This window comes from Morone saxatilis, unplaced genomic scaffold (genome assembly GCF_004916995.1).
Source record: "Morone saxatilis isolate NCDOM2014 unplaced genomic scaffold, NCSU_SB_2.0 Contig0, whole genome shotgun sequence".
Lineage (NCBI taxonomy): Eukaryota > Metazoa > Chordata > Actinopteri > Moronidae > Morone > Morone saxatilis.
This window is the reverse complement of record NW_023339650.1, coordinates 16,378,586-16,398,312: the sequence shown is the minus strand read 5'-3', so window position 1 is coordinate 16,398,312 and position 19,727 is coordinate 16,378,586. Positions and strand designations below refer to the sequence as shown.

Below are 19,727 nucleotides of genomic sequence, written 5' to 3'. Positions count from 1 at the left end.
CCCACTGTGTAATTTCCCCACTGTTGTGGAGGCTCGGTCCTGGAAGCGTATCTGTTAGTTTATTAAAGGTAATGTTTAGCAACTCTGTCCTGGCTTTTTATTTGAATTCTTCCTTTCTTACAGGATTATTTTAGAATGAAATTACATTTTTCCTTATCATCAGATGTAACAATACTGGGACTAATTACAGTTTTTACACTGCAAAACAAAAGCGAATGCCTGGTTTTTCTTTATTTTCATGCCTTCAAGCTGGTGGCATCAGCAGCTGGTACTTGCAGCTTTAGCCTCAGCTCTTTTAGCACAGAAATATTTATGTACGCAATCATATTTACTGCAAGACCGCCTTTTAAAGGATTCTCAATAAAACCAAGTAACGGGATATATTCTAAACTGTAAGCCCACAGACACTCTTTTTAAACCAAATCAGCTAGCCACAGTTCAGCCAGTTGCCGTTTAAGATTTGAGAAACCCTCTTCTGTCTGAGACGAAAGGACCTATTGTTCAAGACCTCCCCTCTCCTCTTGTTTTTTTCCTGTTTCTTGTACCCACCTTTCAAGTAATTTCCCCACGGGGATTATTAAAGTATTTCTGATTCTGATTCTGATTCTGATTTTAAAAGGATTCTCATAAAACAAGTAAACTGGATATATTCTAAAGTAAGCCACAGACACTTTTTTAAAACCAAATCAGCTAGCACAGTTCAGCCAGTTGCCGGTTAGATTTGAGAAACCTCTTCTGTCTGAGACGAAGGACCTATTGTTTCTAAATCTGCCTCCATTATCACTGCAAACTGCATATGTGTGGTGTGAGAACAGAAAACTTGACAGGCATAGCAACAGTAACTAAGGGGGATGGGGATTAGCCAACGGTAAATCGCATCCTTGTTAAATTTGATAAAAATAATGTAAATGATACATACCTGCTGTAGAAATCATCCCTGTAGTACTCGTAATCAAATTCATAACCACTATGAGAGAGACAAACAAAGAGTGGGGGGAAGGGGGCGGAGAGACAGGGAGAAAGAGATGAAGGAAGGGATGGGTTGCATTTAAAAAGAGCCATTCTGGATCCGTCAAAAGTAAGCAGATCAAACTCTAGCTGTTTTGACTCAAATGGACACGGTCTAGTTTATGCCTAAAGCTCACCGCAGGTTATGTAGCAAGCCTAAGCCACGCTGGCATCCAATGAACACAGATCAACAAAGAAAAAAAAGTTTCTGAGGGGAAATACAGTCAGAGAATGAAAGAAAAATCTTTTCTTAGACCCTGGAGAGGAAAATCAATGGTAAGTACACGCTCAGGATGGCAACTAATTTAGAATTCAGGGAGAGAAATAAAATAAAAGAGAAGAGGAGCAAAGAAGGAGCTGTTTTGAAAAGTTGTTATTCTCACAGGAATATTAATTAGAATTAATGTATTACTATTTCAATTTAGAGTGCTGTTGTGTTGGTTTTTTGCCTTTCCTGTTCCTGGTCCATAATTACCATATTACATCCTGGCTGTTTTCAGCTGCAGCTATAAAATGCAAATGAGGGTTCATAATAACACAATGCACAAACTAATAAATTAGTAAAATAAGACGTGCAATGCAAGAAACCAACAATTCAGAAAGGAGTAAATTGGTGGGAATGTTAGCTTTGCTAATGGAGGAATTATCGGAGTACCCAAAAAAATAAAAATAAACGCGTCCCAGTGAATAGAAAAAACATGTCTGGCCCTCTGTCACATTAGACTGCAGTAAACAAGCACTGCTCTGATCTGTTTGTGACCAGGAGATGTGTACAGGGCAGAAAATCAGGGTCATGCTTAATGAAGCTTATACAACAGCATCTCCTTTGAGCTTTACAGGCTCGTGCCGAGCAAACTCCAGTCGAGGCTGGGAAATGTGGAGAGCATTCAAAACTTAGTTAGAAATTCAAGGTTCAAAGGAAAAATTAAAAGAATGAATATGAAAGGAAACCCTTATATTCCAAATATTCCATATTTACATCAGCAGGAGCAGCAGGATGTGAAAGATTGTTAATGTTTATGCCGAAAGGGCTGCACCTCTGCATGTGAAGGAGGGAAAAATCTTACCTATAAACAGCTGAGAGTGGCCGTTTGGAGCCTGCTTTAGGCCTGTATGGCTTGGGCTCACCCGCCATGTTTATGTCTGCAAAAACACAAACAAACAAAATCGCTTGTCAGTCATTCATGTAAATTACATTCATAAATAGAGATTTACTGGTAACACTTCATGTAGCATTCACAAGCTGTAAATTAACAATTAATACACAAGATAAAACACACTATAGTTTAGTGGTAATACGATTAAAATCTTTACAGCTTTCTTCCATACAATATCATACTGCACAGTTGTAAACATATTAAGCCATCATCATATCTTATATGAACATGAAATGTATAATTACATACATTAAATCAATTATCATTTCTATTATTTATTTATGTATAAATGCTTTCCAGATACTCTCCATAACAACAGAGAAACCTCCATGTGCTGATGAAAGCCATAAGATGTGTCTGAAAGCCACAATATGAATCTTGTAAGTGACCCTTGAGTTAAGATTCTCATCACATACTTATATTATAATCTACACACAGCTACAGGTGATTCATATGAAAGATTCTAAGTGTTGGATTAATACACTCTTACAAAATGTATGGAGGTTAAAGAGTTATTATTATTCATGAACATTTTCTACCAAACATTACCCTACAGTATGGAGGATTATCATATGATTTCCTTCAATGTCTATCAACACAAATGTCTTCTACATTGCTGTCTGACCTAATATAAAAGCAGAAAACTTTGTCAATGAAACAGAGAGACGGCTCATGGTAGGGATAGTACAGCTCAAAGCAGGCCCTGAGCACAAAAGAGCATAAAAGTACAACTTCATAATAAAAGAGTAAAATATCAATTCAAGCTGTCCAGAAAGCTCTGCGCTATTTCCACTACAGAACGGAACTTTTCATGCAAGATTTAAATATGCAACACAAAAAGCTGCATTACTGTAGGACACATCCACTAATGTCGAGGTGCATTGCGAGAGCCAATTTTCCAAGGCAAGACTGGAGACCTTGCTACAGTGCACTGGTAAGATTACAAAATGAAAGTCTTGTTGCAAGGCAGTGGACAATCCTTGAAAACAAAAACAATGAAAAATAATAAAGCATATAAAGAAAAACTTCCGCTAAAGCTGGATGTTAGGGGAGCTTTGATTTATAGCCCGCTGTTTGTTCTTGTGTTACCATCAGGTGTACAGTTCTGTGACCAAGCCAGTCAGTGATGCAGATTTTTTTTTAAATCGCAATCTGTGCATTGCCAAGGGTGTTGCAAGGTCCTTGTATTTTGTGCACAGTCTGAGTGGCTTCCGGGAGATGAGCCAGTGGGTCAAAATTAGCACCCGGTTCAAAGTAAAACACTTTGAAAAATAAAAGCATGGAAAACGGTCCAGAAACTTTATTGATGCGGACATGAGGTTATATCCATGAAGCTAAGCAGAGGACAGTGCATGAGAATAACACCTTTAACTTTAGCTTTAATATTGAACGTAACCTCTTTATCTGAGGTCAGCTTTGAGCTGTACAGACATCACTCTCAGAAAAGACACAAAGGACTTTGGATCACTTGAGGCAGAAAGTAAAGAAAAAAAGCGTAAAGTACTTTAAGTACACAGTCTGACCAACGGCAGCAGAATCCCATTATCTGCTATTTTACATTGTCTTTCATATCACATCCATATTTCCTGAGCATCTGCATGCTTATAAGCAGCGAGGTACTCAGACAGGCATTTCATAACTGGCAGGATAAAAGTTTAAGACCGAGAACAATATACCAATGAACAAGGTGCCCTTGAGAGGCTAAACCCTCCTCTGTGTTGTGCACTCACTCTGGATAAGTGGTACATAGATCACTTAAAAGGCACTTTCTGAAAATTTTTGGGGTTTTTTTTCGTGCGGCCATGTTCTCACTATCATTTTGTCCCCTCCAGCGATACACATTTGCTTAAATAATTTATGCATCTGCCCTGCCACCCCCGCCGCCCCCCCCTCCCCTCCAAACAACAAACAAGTTGAAGCGCCCCAATCCCTGGGAGTGGAATTGCACTGGGGTGAAAATAAGCTTCTGGCAAACTCTTGCCTCCTTCTCCCAGTGGCTGCTCTCATGAGAAATAGGATTAAACCCTGGTCTGTTTGTATACTACCTACTTACACATGCTAAAACACAGACTTTTTACTCAGAGCTGCATGACCAAATGAGTGTGTATTTGTGTACGGGTGAGTGTGCACACTTGACTGACCATGAAGCTGATTTATGAGATAATTATGCTTTTGCTCATTAACCTGAAGGTTTACTTGCCCACAAACAATCCAACTAAATATAATAACTGGCATCTAAAACGTCAAGCACATCTAAAAAAAAATCCCTGACCCCAGATCTTATTTTTGTGATACCTGCCATTAAAGCTGAACCTGGCAAGGTTTTTAGATTTCCATCTGCCAGAGGAGAACCTTGTCAGGATAAGTCTGGTTCAAGAGTTGATTACACTGGAGCAATCAGTACCACATGTTCCGCATGGTGAAAGTTAGGTTTAGAGCTAAAATCATCCATCAACTATTCATTCAACAGAAAATGAATCTGCCATTTTGATCATCATAATCATTTAAGTCACTTGCCAAGGAAAAATGCCAAACATCTGCTGTTACATCAAAAGTATTTTTATTTATTTTTTTCTGTTTTACATAATGTTAAACTGAATATTTGAAAATCTCACCTTGGGCTTTGGGAAACTCATTCACATTTCATAGACAGTTTGGACTTTGATCATGACTGCAATTAAAGATTATATTCATCACTAATTAATCAGTCAGTTGCTTTTCCAATTGTAAATTAATGTTTAGTCTATATCATCTCAGAAAATAATGAAAACACAATTCCCTATACAACAATGTGCCATTTTTTGCTTGTTTTGTGAGTCCAACTGTCCAAAATCCAAAGATAGTGTGAAAACAACAAATCATCATTTTGTTGAGTTGAATTTACATTGAATTCACATGAATCCATCCAAACATTAATAGTTTCAGCACTAATCTGAAGGTGAAAGTATCCAGAAATACTGACCACTTTTAGCCACCCTGCTTCACAATGAAAATAAAACAATTCACACTTTTTCATTTGTTTATACCAATAACCAAATGTTGAATAATGTCCCTTGGGTGTTACTTGGGAGGTTGCATATTGAGTTACACACACTAAAAGAGCTTAAATATGCCTAGTAGGAGCAGTTTATGTTCATCAGTCATTTGAGTGCTTGCATGATGAGAGAGGTTCTGGCACTTACAACTAAAATGCAGTTGCAGCTTTTAAAAAAATATTAGATGTGTCAGTCAGTTAGGGCTAATGTCAACCCAATGTTAATTTATTTGATACGAATTTAAAGATGAGTAATGGGTCTTTTAATGTTTATTAATTTGATAAATATTTGTAAGTTGAGTATATCTCTGGCCTAAGAGGAACTAATTGCATAGCATGCTGCTACGTTATCATCTCTGATGCAGCTCTTGGCAGAACACCTTGTGTTTGTGCAGCTCTACAGTTCGGTATGAATGATAAGTACTTTGGGTCAGGGACCAAAACTTTGCACTTTTAGTTTAATTTGTCAGTTATTCTTCCTTTTTTTTGGTTTGTACCATCTGCTTGTCTGCTCGCGCAATCTGCAGACAGCGGTGAGGGCGGAGCTGTCTGTGGTGCTGAACGAGGGTTTTTTTTTGGTTGCGCTGCTTTTTTCTGAGCAGCGAGTAAAACAAAAGGGCTCGACCTTGCAGCTGCGTGAACCTACACAGGATGCAATTTGAATTTCGCAACCCTGAAATTATTTATAGATACGTTTTAACTGGACTCCCATTTTCTATCTTTCAGAGAGGGAGAGTGTCTGTCTGTCTATAGATAATGAAACAAACACAATCCGGCTATGTATAAATATTTAAGGTAACGCTGTTATTGGCTGAGGGAATCGGAGGGGGAGAGGGGGGGTTCTGAAGGTAAATTGCTGTGAAAAGACAGAGGCACAGAGCATAAGTAATCACTGAGGACAGACCTGTGTTCCTCTGTCAAGAAAACAAGGATCCATGACTCCCCGAAGGAACCTGCCCATGTGTTTTATTGGTCTCATTTGTTGCCTTACATCTCTGTCTCCCTCAGACTACTCTTGCTCATGCTTCCTGTTCTGCCCTCGGCCTCACCCTATCCCTCAACATCTCTTTCTCCATCTCCATTCGCCCTCCCCTTTCCCTCCCTTCCATCACCTTCCCTTCCCTCGCACATGAACTCGCACAAGACAATATCTAACCCCACCTCGCCATCACTCTCTCTCTCGCTCTCTCTCTCGCTCTCTCACACACATCATATTTCTTCCTGTGTCTCTGTGCGCCAAGGAAGCTCATTATGAGACATTTAAGTGCCAAGCATCACCTGTGAGGCCTTTTCTGTTCGACACCTGTGCCGCCAACGAAAGCTCCGCGAGTCTAACGTCTCCCCTCCTTTCATTAGCAAGGGATGAATAACGGCAGAGCAATAGAAGTCGAGGCTTTGAATAAATCAAGGCTATAAACTGAGCCATATGGCAACATATTGCAGGGGAATCACTGGGATGTGAAAGCACTTCTGTGAAAATCAACAGGACGCAAAAACATAAGCAGAGAGTGAGTCTTGTAAGAATGCAAGGAACAGGAGGACACCCAATGAACTACTAGAGCAGCAACACAACTTGCTGGTCCTGCAGAAGCCACAACAAATTGGACTGTAATCTTTCTGTCTATTTCGCTCTCTGTTTCTACCTGAAAGAGACAGTCTGAGGAGGGAAAACCAGCTAATAGCCCAAGGCTTCAGAAGAAAGCTAACAGGCAACAGGGGTCACCGCAAGGTGAGAGAGAGGGAGAGACGGATAGATTGTGCCACATGAGACAAAAACCCTCTTTGTATTAGTGTGGGCAGTGTTGGAAGACTGACAGAAGGGCAGGTTCCCGAAAATCTATTTCCTCTGCAAGACGCTGTTCTCGTTAGCCATAACTCTTTGCTATTGGAATAATGACAATTCAATCACTCAGCTTTCAATAGCTCATTTTGCACAGGCTTTTCTTTAAAATGGGATGATAAAGACTATTGTCTAAGCATGTGGCAAGCCACATCCATCAGTGTAGTCAGTCCTAATCAAGATAAACCGACATTCAAAATGTGTTAATCGTTAATAAATACAGCCTCAATACCATTTACATCCAGAGCACAAATTTGGTGCAAGCTCCTCAGACCAAAACCCACTTAAAGTGACTGATGCCCTTGTTTGGAATTACACAAACTGTGCCGGAAAACACAGCAGCAGTAATTTGCATGTCAAACTCCTTTGCTTTTTTACGGTTAGATTTTCTTCAGCGCTTACAGAAAACCCAGCAACCAAAACCCAGCTGATTTTGTTGGTTTCTGCTGCTGCAAATGACCTGTGCGGTCACCTGCTGCGGTGCAGTGCAGAAGCTATAATTGACAAAACAACAATGATGCGAGCCAGTTATCACCTTAAATATGTCTGGGCCCTCATACAGAGACTGAAAATAAACGGGCAGGGATTCGGTATTCTCCTTGAGGACATGACTCCTGACAAACATGCTATTTACTAGGTGTTGTAGTATATTAAATCAACATATGCTATGTTTGAGAGAATACCTTGATAATAAGTCATATTATAAAATATTGCAGGACCAATTTTCTGTTTTGTGTGGAGATGTTTGAAGATATTTTGGGTATCCAGGATTCCAGAAGTATAAGTTCATTTTCTGCGTATGTTAGGTGACTGCTAGCCAGTTGGAGCACTTCCAAGCCTTCGATGAGCATTAACAAAAGCTGGCCAAATGCATTAACATCAAGCTTGTGTATATGAATGCCAGTAAAGAAGTTAACTACAACTCCAAAGGTGTACTTGTTAAGATGCATCTAATCACTGAACTTAAAATTCTGTTACATGTGCCGCTAATGATGTGCAGAAGCCACTTTTTAGAACATGACTAAGAGTGTTGTTAGCATGCCAACATTAACCAATTAGCACTTAACAAAGTCCAGCTGGGGCTGATGGAGACTTTCCAAGTTTTGCTGGCATTTTGCTCATAAACCAAAAATTAAAAATGTGACCCGACGATGGTGCTAGATGAAAGGTCAAGGTATCTCGAGAGTCATTAGGACACGTCATCTGGGAACCACGAATGTTGGTTGTTGTACCAATCCATCCAGTCGATGTTGAGATAAGTGTGAAAACTTTGACCCTTTGGTGACGTTGGATGAAGAGTCAGGAAATCACTGTTCAGCAGGATTCATCCTCTGGGAATCATGAATGTCAGTACAAAATTTCATGACAATCCATATATTGCATTTTGCAAGTGTGTACTGAATGTACTGCTTGTTGTTGGATGATGCTTGGTTGTTTAAATTAACTTAGTCTCGGATTAACGGTCAAATATGTGTTGAACTGTTTTAAATTCACTTGTGCCAATGACTGGCTTCTTCTCTATAGCACTGGTCAAGGTAGCATTGGCCAAGGCTCATGGATATTGCAGTATTTAGAGCAGCAACCTGGCTAAACTGTAAAAAACATGATTTTACAGACAGTTGAAAAAATAACTATATATATATATATATATATAAATAAATATAAAGAGATGGCTGTGACATTAACCTTCAGTATCATTACATCATCTATGTTTCATTAAAATAACATTTTGGAACAGTAATCTCACTTCAAGCTTCGTCATGCAGCTATATCAAAGGGATTAAACCTGTGATATTTAATTTATAGGGCAGTCTTGCTAATCTAGAACACACTGTCACCATCAAGGTACAAAAAGTATTTTTTCCTCCTGATTACCTAAAAAGCTTTGGTGTCATCTTTTGAGTCATATCGCAGACGTGCAGCACAGCGACCAGGTGATTGACTGCAATAAACTCCCTTTCAGACGTATCAGCAAGGACCTTGAAGGAATGAAAAATGTGTTCTTTTCTTTTCCAAAAACAGAGGAAAATTCCCCACGGACCAGAGCTGATGGCTCTACAACACATTCCTCACTTTTTTTCCCTTTGCGTGTTCTTTCATTTCATTCTCCTCTCCTCGCAAACGCCAACCGATGTGTATTTGAAACATGAACATGAAAAGGCACAGACAGAGAAAGAGATAGAATAAGAGAGCAGGGCACAGAGGGAGCTGCCGATCAACTCCTCATGGAACGAGGAACTCTGGCGGCAATCTCCCCAATGACTTAATTAATTGAACAAAGTAACTAATCATGCAAATTGTTCCTCAGCAGGAGAGACGCAAGCAAAGAGACAAACGCGTGGTGAAGGAGCGGAGTCAAGCAGGTGAAGGACGTGCAGAAGGGATAGGTAGAGGATGTGGGAAATTTGTCTCTGAACTCCTCGCTGAATTGTGCGGCTCGGCAGGTCTGTGAGGAAAGGCGGGAGATCTGAGATGAAGGAATTGCCGCATCTAATACCAAAGGCTGTACATCATGACCTGCAGGCAAGGCCCTGGCTGGAGTGGGCATCATAAAACTCCAGACACGCCTTTCATCTTTGCTCCTCTGATATATTTCCAAGGACTGATAAAGGCCATGCTGCGTGTATAGACCCGACAACGTAAATTGACAGATTTCCCCGAAATCTTAGAGTGAATTACGATCAAATATGCCACGCACAGTAGATCCTCACTGTGCCCCGACAGGTTCTGATTTTCAAAAAAGCCTTCCTTTCAAACATCATTCACATTTCACATTAGCCCTCAATCAAGGTCACCAGGCACTGCGGCCTCTCCAAACTAAGAAATAAGCGTTTAAATTTTCCTCTCGACACTGGGCCTTTTTCCAGCACTGCCAGAAACACAGCTTGTTTACCGACTCCTCTCAACAACAGGAGAGTTGCAGCCAGCTGATGCTGTGGACGGCTGTTGTTTAATTACATGGAAAATGAGTGGCGAGGAGACGGACGGGGGGGCTATCTGCATATCAAAGGTGCTGTTCTTGGAACGTTTGAAGATCAAACATCAAACGGGGCCATTCAAGGTGAGGTGGCTCTCTACATTTTTCCGTTTGGATTAAAAACTTTAAGTTTACACGTCATATTCTTTCACGTGAAGTGGACGATATACCGTGAAACCACGTATCGCTTTAACATCGTTTTAGGCCAGTGTGAACAACACTGAACTGTTGTCTGGAATTATTGGATTGTTGTGTGATTCTAGCATCAACATGACGAGGAACTTTGTCAGGTTATTCATTTGTTGGATTTGCCAAAAGCAACATATATTACAATATATATATATATATATATACACACACATTTAAATCATTGAATCATTCCAATAATGCAACATTCCAGCTTCTCAAATGTGAGGATTTGATGCTTGTCCCATTGGGAAAATATAATGGCTTTATAATTTTTCACTATTTTATAGCTAAAACAATGAATTGAATAATTAAAAGAATAGTCAACAAATCAAATCAATAATGACAATAATGATAATAATCGGCAGTTGCAACCGTGTATAACACAGACTGTGATGTGAGGATTTTACCAATCTCCTCCACACCTACTCTTACATGTAATGAATGGCACAGTGACATTAAAAATCCCAGCATTACTTTGTTTGTTAAAATTTGTGCATCATGATTAACACTCAGTAATGATTCGGAATAACTACAAAAGCAAACAGCTAAAAAAAATTCCAAGCCCTTCATTCCTGCCATCATAAAACCTGCAGCTTCACAACTTTCGAGGTGACACAAGCTTCAACACACTGGTGCATGTTTGTTGAGCTCAAAATATTCTTTTTTTTTTCCGTTTGTAAAAAAAGAAACAGGGCTGTTCTCAGTAGCTACATTCCATTATTTGCAAAATCTTAAATCTGCAGTGGTTATTTCGCAGTGGATTGCCTTACAAAGTGTAGAGAATGAACAGCTGGCTACACTGCACCACATATCAGCTTTAAACTCCATATTGCAAATATTATTTTCCTTCTTGATTCATCTGTAAAATAAATATCATTAATCAAATTATTTAATAGGCAAAAGACTGCAAAAAAAATAACAAAAAAGTGACAAATGCCAATCACAAGTTTCCAAAACCCAAGGTAGCTAGTTTTGTCTGATGAGATGAGGTTCAATTTACAAAAATATAAAAACAGAGAAGAGCAGCAAATTCTCATATTAGACAAATCCAGAACCAGCAAATGTATTTTTGTAATCATCAACTTGTAGTAGGGAAATTATAATTCACTGATAGGTAACAAACTTACTTTCTTTGTTGATTTGATGGCACACCTGTATAGGGCACCTTTTATCATCATATGCCCATTATTTATTAATAAGATATTTGTTTGGTCCATTAAATGGTAAACAGCACCAAACACCAAAGTTTACATCTTCAAATTTCTTGTTATCCAAAATTATTTATTCAGTATTACAGAAAACAAAAAAACTGAAAATGTTACAATTTCAGTGTCTGTAAGCGGGGGATTTCTGGCAACTCTACCTAAAAAAAAATGACATAAATGAATAATACATGATAAAAATAGTTGCAGATTAATTGTCTGTTTCAGTTCTGCTGCCATGCTGTAGAGACTCATCCTCTTCCCTGGCTTGACAACAATGACTAGTACCACAAGTCACATCCACCTTCCATTTCCCCACTCCAACAGAGACCAAAGTTCACCAAACAGCCATTTTATTATGTATGACTACAACATCTCAGTGAACATCCTATTAAAAAACTGGAGCATCTCCCCCTCTGTAAATACTCAAGTGTGACTTTCCGCCTGCTGCCCTGCCTCGGTGCCTCTCTGAGGTCGCCTGGACCATAGTCCAAGGGGGATCAGCTCATAATCCCCGGTCCCTTCAGGCGTCGGCAGAACAGATAAAGGCATAGCATCGGTTTGAGATCACATCCCTCTGTGTGACCTGTAAAACCCAGCGAGCTGTCTCACATGAGTCAACAATGATGCACTTCAAAAAAGCGGACGATTCGGGCGGCTGCATGGATGAACGTGGCACGGGGAGGGAGCTTAGCAGTGGGGAGCGAGGCATGAAAAACAAACGCCGAGCGGTCACACATAAGAACAAGTGTTTCCTCTGAGAAACAATCACGACGACCGTTGATAATCAGGTTATCGACATCGACTTTCCTCACTGCTAAAAATAAGTCCCTTTTTTGGCTTTTTAGTGTTGAACCTACAACAGAATCCTTTGAGTTGTTTCCGACATCGTTCTGCTTTATAATTCCCACTTATGCATTTATATTTAATCTAAACCAAGAAATAAGACAGAATGACTGATTGAGGGGAATTTCACAGGCACACTGCTGGCCTACATTCAAGAAAATGTGATGTAATTTTGTACTCTCCTTTCATATACAATGTTACACATTTACGCATAGGTGTGTAAGTGTGCATGTGAGATGAACGCCACGGTGGGAAGAAAGACAGAGTGAGATGTTACAAGTTCTCTTATTATTTCAGTGTGCACGCCCCGAGACTTGACTGACATTAATTTCACTCTTCTTCAGACTGGTACGCTGCTGCAGTCATATCTGTCGACTGTGCAGATTAGATCCAATATTAATACGTGCCACTCACCAAAGCATGTTGCTCTAAATATTGTATTTCTTCACAATAAGAAAAAAAAAAAATAATCAGCCATTTTGCAACATTTCCTTCCCTAGAAAAAGCATATTGCACACAAGAACACGCATAATAAGGTGTCATTTACTTGTCAGGGTTGGCGTTTTATTCGTGCATCAACGCTCGTACATGTGCACATGTCACTGTGTGTGTGTGTGTGTGTGTGTGTGTGTGTGTGTCACTGAATGCTTGTCTTTATTTCACACTGATTGGCAGTTCTCCTGGCAACAGTCCAAACAGCCTTTGCTCCACTAAACGCGAGTGGAGCTGCTGGTGGGAGAGACTAGGACTCTGGGGGAAGCAACATCTTGTGACAACGCTGTCACGTTATTTCATCATCGATAGAGGACTCTCATTAGGTGCTTTCTGACAGATAAAAATCACACTTTCCCAACAGAGTTGGAGTGTGATGTGGTTTTCTTGGACAGGTTAAAAAAAAAAAGAAACCGTGGAGGCACAGCTGGTGATTTTTTAAAAACTGTAGCAACTGCATCTTAGGTGGCAACTGAGGTATCTGGAACGGATTATGTTCTGTAATTGCTTGAGATTTATTCAAGAGAAGCAGAGCAGCGGACTCCAACAGTTCCACCAAGGATTGTGTTGCGCATGATTTGTATTCCTTCCCATGGACGTCCAAACTGAAATTTTGGGCAAAATGGAGCTAAGCTGAAAAGAAGTCTAGCCTGGAAGGCAGAAAAAAACACTCACACACTCTTCACACTCGCACACAACCACTACTGCCCTTGACACATGGCTTGAGATACATGGAGGACATCTGACAGTAGATGTAACAGCCTGCCTTCTTGCACCCACCTCCCCGTTCCCCCTCCTTTCCACCACTGGCAGCACAGCACACACAAACCAACATCTGCAGCACAGAAAGACATTCATTTGTCATGCGCTGCAGCTTTCAATCAGGGAAGAAACTGCAACTGAAACAAGAGGAGATCAGGCCCAGACATGTGGGAAAAAAAAATTAAATAAAGCTGTCTAAAGAGTGTGTGTCTACAGGAAGTTTCTTCGTATGATCAGTTTTTAGAAGCACATATCAGGCTTCAAAGTCTTCCTTTGCCTCAAGAATGACTGTACACATGCACACATGCACTGAAAACAAATCCCAGTGGTGCAGAGGGCTGGAACCCCATTTGATCTCCAAAGATTCCTGAGCTGCAAAATATTAATGGACTTCAACTCAAATACTCGTGCTCGTGCTCAGACTCACAAGAAAAAGAAGCCGAGAGCTTTTCTTTTCCTAATTAAATGAATCACAAAAGGCAACAGCCTAAACATGCTCACAGGCAACAGAGTTCACCTTCTGATAAAGAACAAAGCGAATAGCACAAAAGATACATTTCCCCCCGATGGGCATTACTGAACAGGGATGGGATTTACACAGAACATTCATAACATCATAAGAGATATCTTTACCAGATTAATACTTTCTAATTAATAAACAATCGCCATTTGTAAAAGCTTTTAATGTGTTACATTTTTATCGTGTCTGTGATGCTCTGTTGCGGAGCACATTTCAAAATAAGAGCTGCCGGGGCCAAGAAATAAATAATAAATCGCAATAGTCTCTAACTAAGGAGTGAAATTTCATCACTTGCAGTGGTTCGTGACAGTTTTTTGTGTCCACCATTTTCCAGCCACCAGTGCTTGACTCTGCTTTTGCATGGACACAATGAGCCTCTGTATTTGCAGGTTAGGGAGTTCCCATTATGGCAGAAATGCCTGATGAAGTGGATGGTGACGAGTAAGTTGACGTCACGTGGCCAAATGTTTCAAATTTGACGCATTTTGATACATACTGAGGAGCCAAGGCACTTCACATAAGCTAGCTGTTGAATTAACGGTATTTATTACATACATCAGTACACAATGAACCGAAACATCAACAGGTTTTTAACTGTCCATCATTCACATCTCAAAACTCCACAGCGAGCAAGTGAGTGAGCATTTCTTAGGGAATCATGCAGTCTCTTTAGGTCTTCCTGGCCTAAGTCCAGAACAGCCTCTTAAACAAGCTCAACATCTTCACCAATTTGAGCCCACGCACTGTTTTTTTCACCGTCTGCCTGCTCTTTGGCGGAGGAGCTCCTGGATTTCTTCGCCTGCTCTGTCTCTTGACATCGACTCTTCTGTGCATGTTTGGGTTTCCTCCCACCTTGGCTATGTACGAGCTGTACATGCAGAAAGTTATACTCTTGCCATCTATTTCTAGCCTGTGCAGTGCACAATTTAGTTTTGCAGTGCCTCTGTGAAAAAGAGGAGAACATCAGGTTGTCCATTTTAAACCAGCGCCTGTATCACGCTGCATATCTAAAGCAGACAAGCAGGGAAGTGGTGGCTATACGTGACTGTAAAATGGTGCCAACAACAAGTTAATTAACAGGTAATTAGTGGACCACAATAGCCATATGCTTTAAATACCAGCGCATGCACTGGACCTTGCAGCTCCCACAGGGTTTCATTAGATTAGATTACATAGGCTATAACACATCCCTATCATTATCAACCAATCTGCTGATTATTGTCTCAATTAATTATTTAATTAAACACCATTTGCTCGATGAAATGTCAGAAAATAAAGAAAAATCACTTTTTTACCCCCAGTATCCCTTAAGACCTTCAAATTGCTGGTTTTGTCTCACTCACAATCCATCTCCCAAAGCCAGTCAGTTCACAGTCAAATTAGACAAGCAAAAAAAAAATCATCACAATTAAGAAGCTTTAAGAAAAATTAACATCACAAATAATCTAAATAGACTTCATAGTGTACATCAGCACAAACATTTCCCTTCCTAGCCATATGAGTGAAGCAATTAATGGGAGTCCAAACTGTGTATTCACCAGAGAAGTGTGCGTGTGTGTGTGTGTGTACAGCACCAGCAGAACAGGTTTCACATGAAACAGCACTTTGGGAGCACAGCCACTGCTTATTGGTATTCACATCTCTCAGCACACTGCGATAGATGAACGCGAACTGAAGCTAAAACGACAGCTTTCATCGTTAATAGCTACCTGGCGAGGCTTGATGAGTCGACACATTTTATGATAATGTGAGCTAACTTCAGCAGAATGAATACATACATCGCCACAGACAACGGAGCAGGTGCGAGCGTGGCTTTCCAAACTAATAGCTCGGCGCAAACAGAGATCAGACTTCCTATTAGTCGTGGAAGTTATAGTAGCATTGAAAGATAATAAATAAATAAAAATTTAATTAAATTCATTAAATATTACAGACAAAAGCGTCCACGCAGCCCGATAAAACAGTGGCGCTTTCACGTTTAACTTTGGCACCGTGGCACTGTGCCTGCGTAAAACCAAACTGCATGCCAATTACAACAAGTTAAAAGAGGCCTGCGCCGCGGGTTTACGCAGATTCGGGCTCAATGTTGCAACTTGTATCGGGCGACATCAGCATAAAGACACACAGCCCTCGTTTAACGATGCCGTGCAAACTTACATCGATGGTTGCGACGCTTCCCCTTGTACATGGTCATTGTGTACGGGTCCAGCTTTGCGCTCTTTCAGATCCGCTTTCAGGGGTTTTTAACCAGAGAAGCGCAGGCAGGAAGGACTTCGGCTCGCTGCGATACTTTGTGACTGGGTATAAATTAGCCCCTCAGACGGAGGCGCCGCTTAAGCGAGGATCATACCATGCTCAGAGACTGGAGAGGGGGAGGGAACGGGGGGGGCGGAGTACAGAGCAGAGCATCCACAAACACACAGGCGGAGTGAACATTGTATATCAACAGAATTAGGAAGCAAAAACGAGAAAATGAGGAAAATAAGTGGCCGTGACTTTTACAAAAGAGCGCCAGAGCTCTCCGACGCGATTCGTTTGAATCACGCCTACCCTCCTTTTTGTGTTACTTTTGGAAAACCGTTCTGTTCGGATTCACTGAATTTGTCTTCTTTCCTCCTCTCGGGTTTGCCTGATTAATGCGTTTGTTATTTAGACCACATTTTATAGTCATAAATCAGCATTTACGAGCCAGACTTAGCAGCTGATTAACTATGTCGGGCAAATTGTTTCATCTAGAGCTAAATATTAATCTTTTTTTTTCCAAGTTTGTATTTTCTCTTTCTTTCTTACACATAAGCTGTATTTAAAAATTTTATTATTGGCTACTTGCTATATACTTATATACATATAAAATATGTATATAAGTATATATACTATATACCCTACTGTTTTGGTCCCTTGATCAACGTGTATTGCTGCTGTCTCCTTCCCCCTTGACCAAACCCTCTTTCCTGCCCTTTGTCTCCATTGGTAACTACATTCAGTCTCATGACTGTTTTTTGCCTCCTTTCCCTTTGACTCTGAGTCTTGTGACTTCCTGACCAACGACTAACATTTGCATACTGTGTACTGTATTGGTCTAGTGTATGGAAGTACCTTATTTCATTTGCTCTGGGTCAGCTTACCGACTCAGATCTGCTCTGGGTTTGGAAGTTCACCAGGATGCCGGCGCGCTTTAATAAACTCACACCACCACAGCAAACCTGAGCTGGACTTGAATGATTTTTCTTCGACAATACTGGGAATGTTATTAGTTTTGCTAGCATTACAGACCTGATGATGGCACTCAATGAGAAGTTGAAGGATCACCAATCTCAGTAGGATTCATTTCATGGCAATTCATTCATTAGTTGTTGAGATATTTCAGTCTGACCAAAGTGGTGGACGGACTGACTGACATATTGGTAGCATTGCTAAAAATACTACATGAATTGGCTCTATACAGTCCATTTTCGCTACCTGCTGGAAATAATGAAATCCAGATTCATTCATATACCCTTGAATGCTCATGAAATCAAGTTTGTGACCTTCAAGGTGATGCTGTTTTCCTTCTGGTTCATGCTAAAAGCAGTGATAGATCCTTTCTGTATTAAGACAAAAAGGATGTGTCATCCAGCAGCAAACCTCTCTCCACTGCAATTCTCTGTCTGATTATTCTCTTACTCCATATGAGTATACAGTGACATTGGCACAGAAATATTATTCCACTCCCTCCACAACCTCTGGGCACTCTTGAGAAAAGGTGCATCTCATCTTACTTGCAAAGGGGATTGTGTTGCTAAGGAGACAAGGATAAGGAAGCGGCCTGGATGTTGATTTTGTGCGATTCATTCCACTATATTACATTATTGTTGTGTGGGTTGAATAACAACACTTTTTTTTGGCCCAAGATGAATTGTGCAGTGGAAACAAACAACTCTGAAAGCCAACTGCATGGAAGTAGCAGGAATTCAATCAATATTGCTCTCCTCTGAAACTGCTGCTGCTCTCACATGCTCCAGAATGACAAATGGTCTTCTTTCTGTTTTTACTTTGAAACGTATAAAAGATGAAATCCCTAAAAGTGAATTTTGTGAGAATGAAATAAATCAATACAATGGATATGATAACTGTTCATACACTGGGCAATAGGTCAAAGTCATTTGTTGTAGAAATGGCTTTTTAGCACCGTGAAACTGTTTCTCTTCCCATTTAAAACAGTATTTCTTATGATGAGGTAATGGAAAAAGAAGCTATGAACCTGTTAATCAGCAACCAGAAATGAGAAAAATCTGTATTTAAAAGTATGCAGGGACATCTGCTGTCCATGATAGATTAATACAACAAACAGCCTCAAGAATACATTAGGAAAGATTTAACGTAGCATAAAATGAGGAAATCTGAATTGACACGCTTTAGGTTCATTAAATAATTACTTTACACAAGGCCAGCTGTGTTTAATACTCCCACCTGACTCGAGACCTTTTTTTCATACGCATCAGATAATTATAATAATAATAATTATCTGAGCAAAGCCAGACTAATTTTACATTTTAAATGTTTTCCTTTTAAAAAATGTGTATTGTGTGTTTTAATTAAACGTTTCTTTGTAAAGCAGGGTTTACTTTAGCAGCCTTGTGGTTTGTGGAAACAGCGGCACTTCTTTTCTCTCGCAGTTATGTGAAATTTGAAAGCGCTGTATTCATGTTTTTTTATGATGAATATCTCAAAACTACAGATTTGAGCTTCTAACCTGATCCGTCACTGCAGTTTGGATGACAAATTCTAAGCAAAACATATGCTTTTAGACATATTTCCAGGCTATTTCAATATTTTTATATCAAGATATGTAAGGGGTTGCTAGTTGTGATGAACCCACACAGAATTATGACCCAGTATTGCAGTTCCCCCCTAGAGCCTTTAAGTGTCTTTCAGCTCATTGTTTTGGTTTTCTGACACACTGTTTTAATGTTTTGATTCCCTCTCATCGCTCTCACAGTGTCATTTTCAGCTATAGCAGGCATCTGTTTTTATTAAAAATGCACTAATTCCCCTTTGTACACTTACTGCCCATCACCAAATTGCAAAGTTAGTCACTGGCAGCTAAACATAGTGGAACATTAAGCAGCTAAAGAGCCAGATACTTCCCTGAGGCATTGGTGGAGACCAAAAGCAGAGTTAGGGGGCGAGTGAATATTGGACTTAAATTCACCTGATGACCCACCATATTAACTAAAAAACAGATAATATATCAATGTCCTGTTCACAGCTTGTTTCCACTGCTCTCGTGGTAAGTATTATATTATCTAAATCCCCAGTGTTTTTGTGGATGCAAGGGTAAATATGCGCATCTTCCCAAAGGCAACAATGCTGTCAAATTTCCACAGTGACTATCCGTCACTGCTTGTAATATATTGCAGCCTCTCTGAAGCCGCCACTGTTATTTCCCTTGCTGTGCTCCACCATTGGGCTAGTTAAATCTAGTCAAACTGATTTAATTTAACAACCCAGAATGCTGAATTTCCCTTTATATGGAGGGAAGATTGACGAGAAACTACCAACTAGTGTTAACTTGAAAGTGGTGATTTCCTTGATAAAAATATACCCTGTATCTATAAACCTCATAAAGTCTTTAAAGCACTAAGCACATCATTACCCTTTTTAAGATATGAAGAGCTTCCTAGAAGACGTACGTGCATCAACCTAATCTAAAGTGCTCGG

The 19,727-nt window shown here is 40.0% G+C and overlaps 1 protein-coding gene across 3 annotated transcripts in view; it reads right to left on the bottom strand.

The window, feature by feature from the left end:
- LOC118323983 (RNA-binding Raly-like protein) overlaps positions 1-19,727 on the bottom strand; it is a 53,014-nt gene that overhangs the window by 15,120 nt on the left and 18,167 nt on the right. For 2 of the 3 annotated variants that reach the window (XM_035656083.1, XM_035656090.1), the window contains exons 2-3: positions 2,076-2,151; positions 920-967 (exon numbers count right to left, since the gene is read on the bottom strand). In XM_035656083.1, the coding sequence (XP_035511976.1) occupies positions 920-967; positions 2,076-2,151 (124 nt within the window). Of the gene's footprint in view, positions 1-919; positions 968-2,075; positions 2,152-16,184; positions 16,336-19,727 lie in introns of those variants that run through there. The other variant, XM_035656099.1, reaches the window with a different exon arrangement.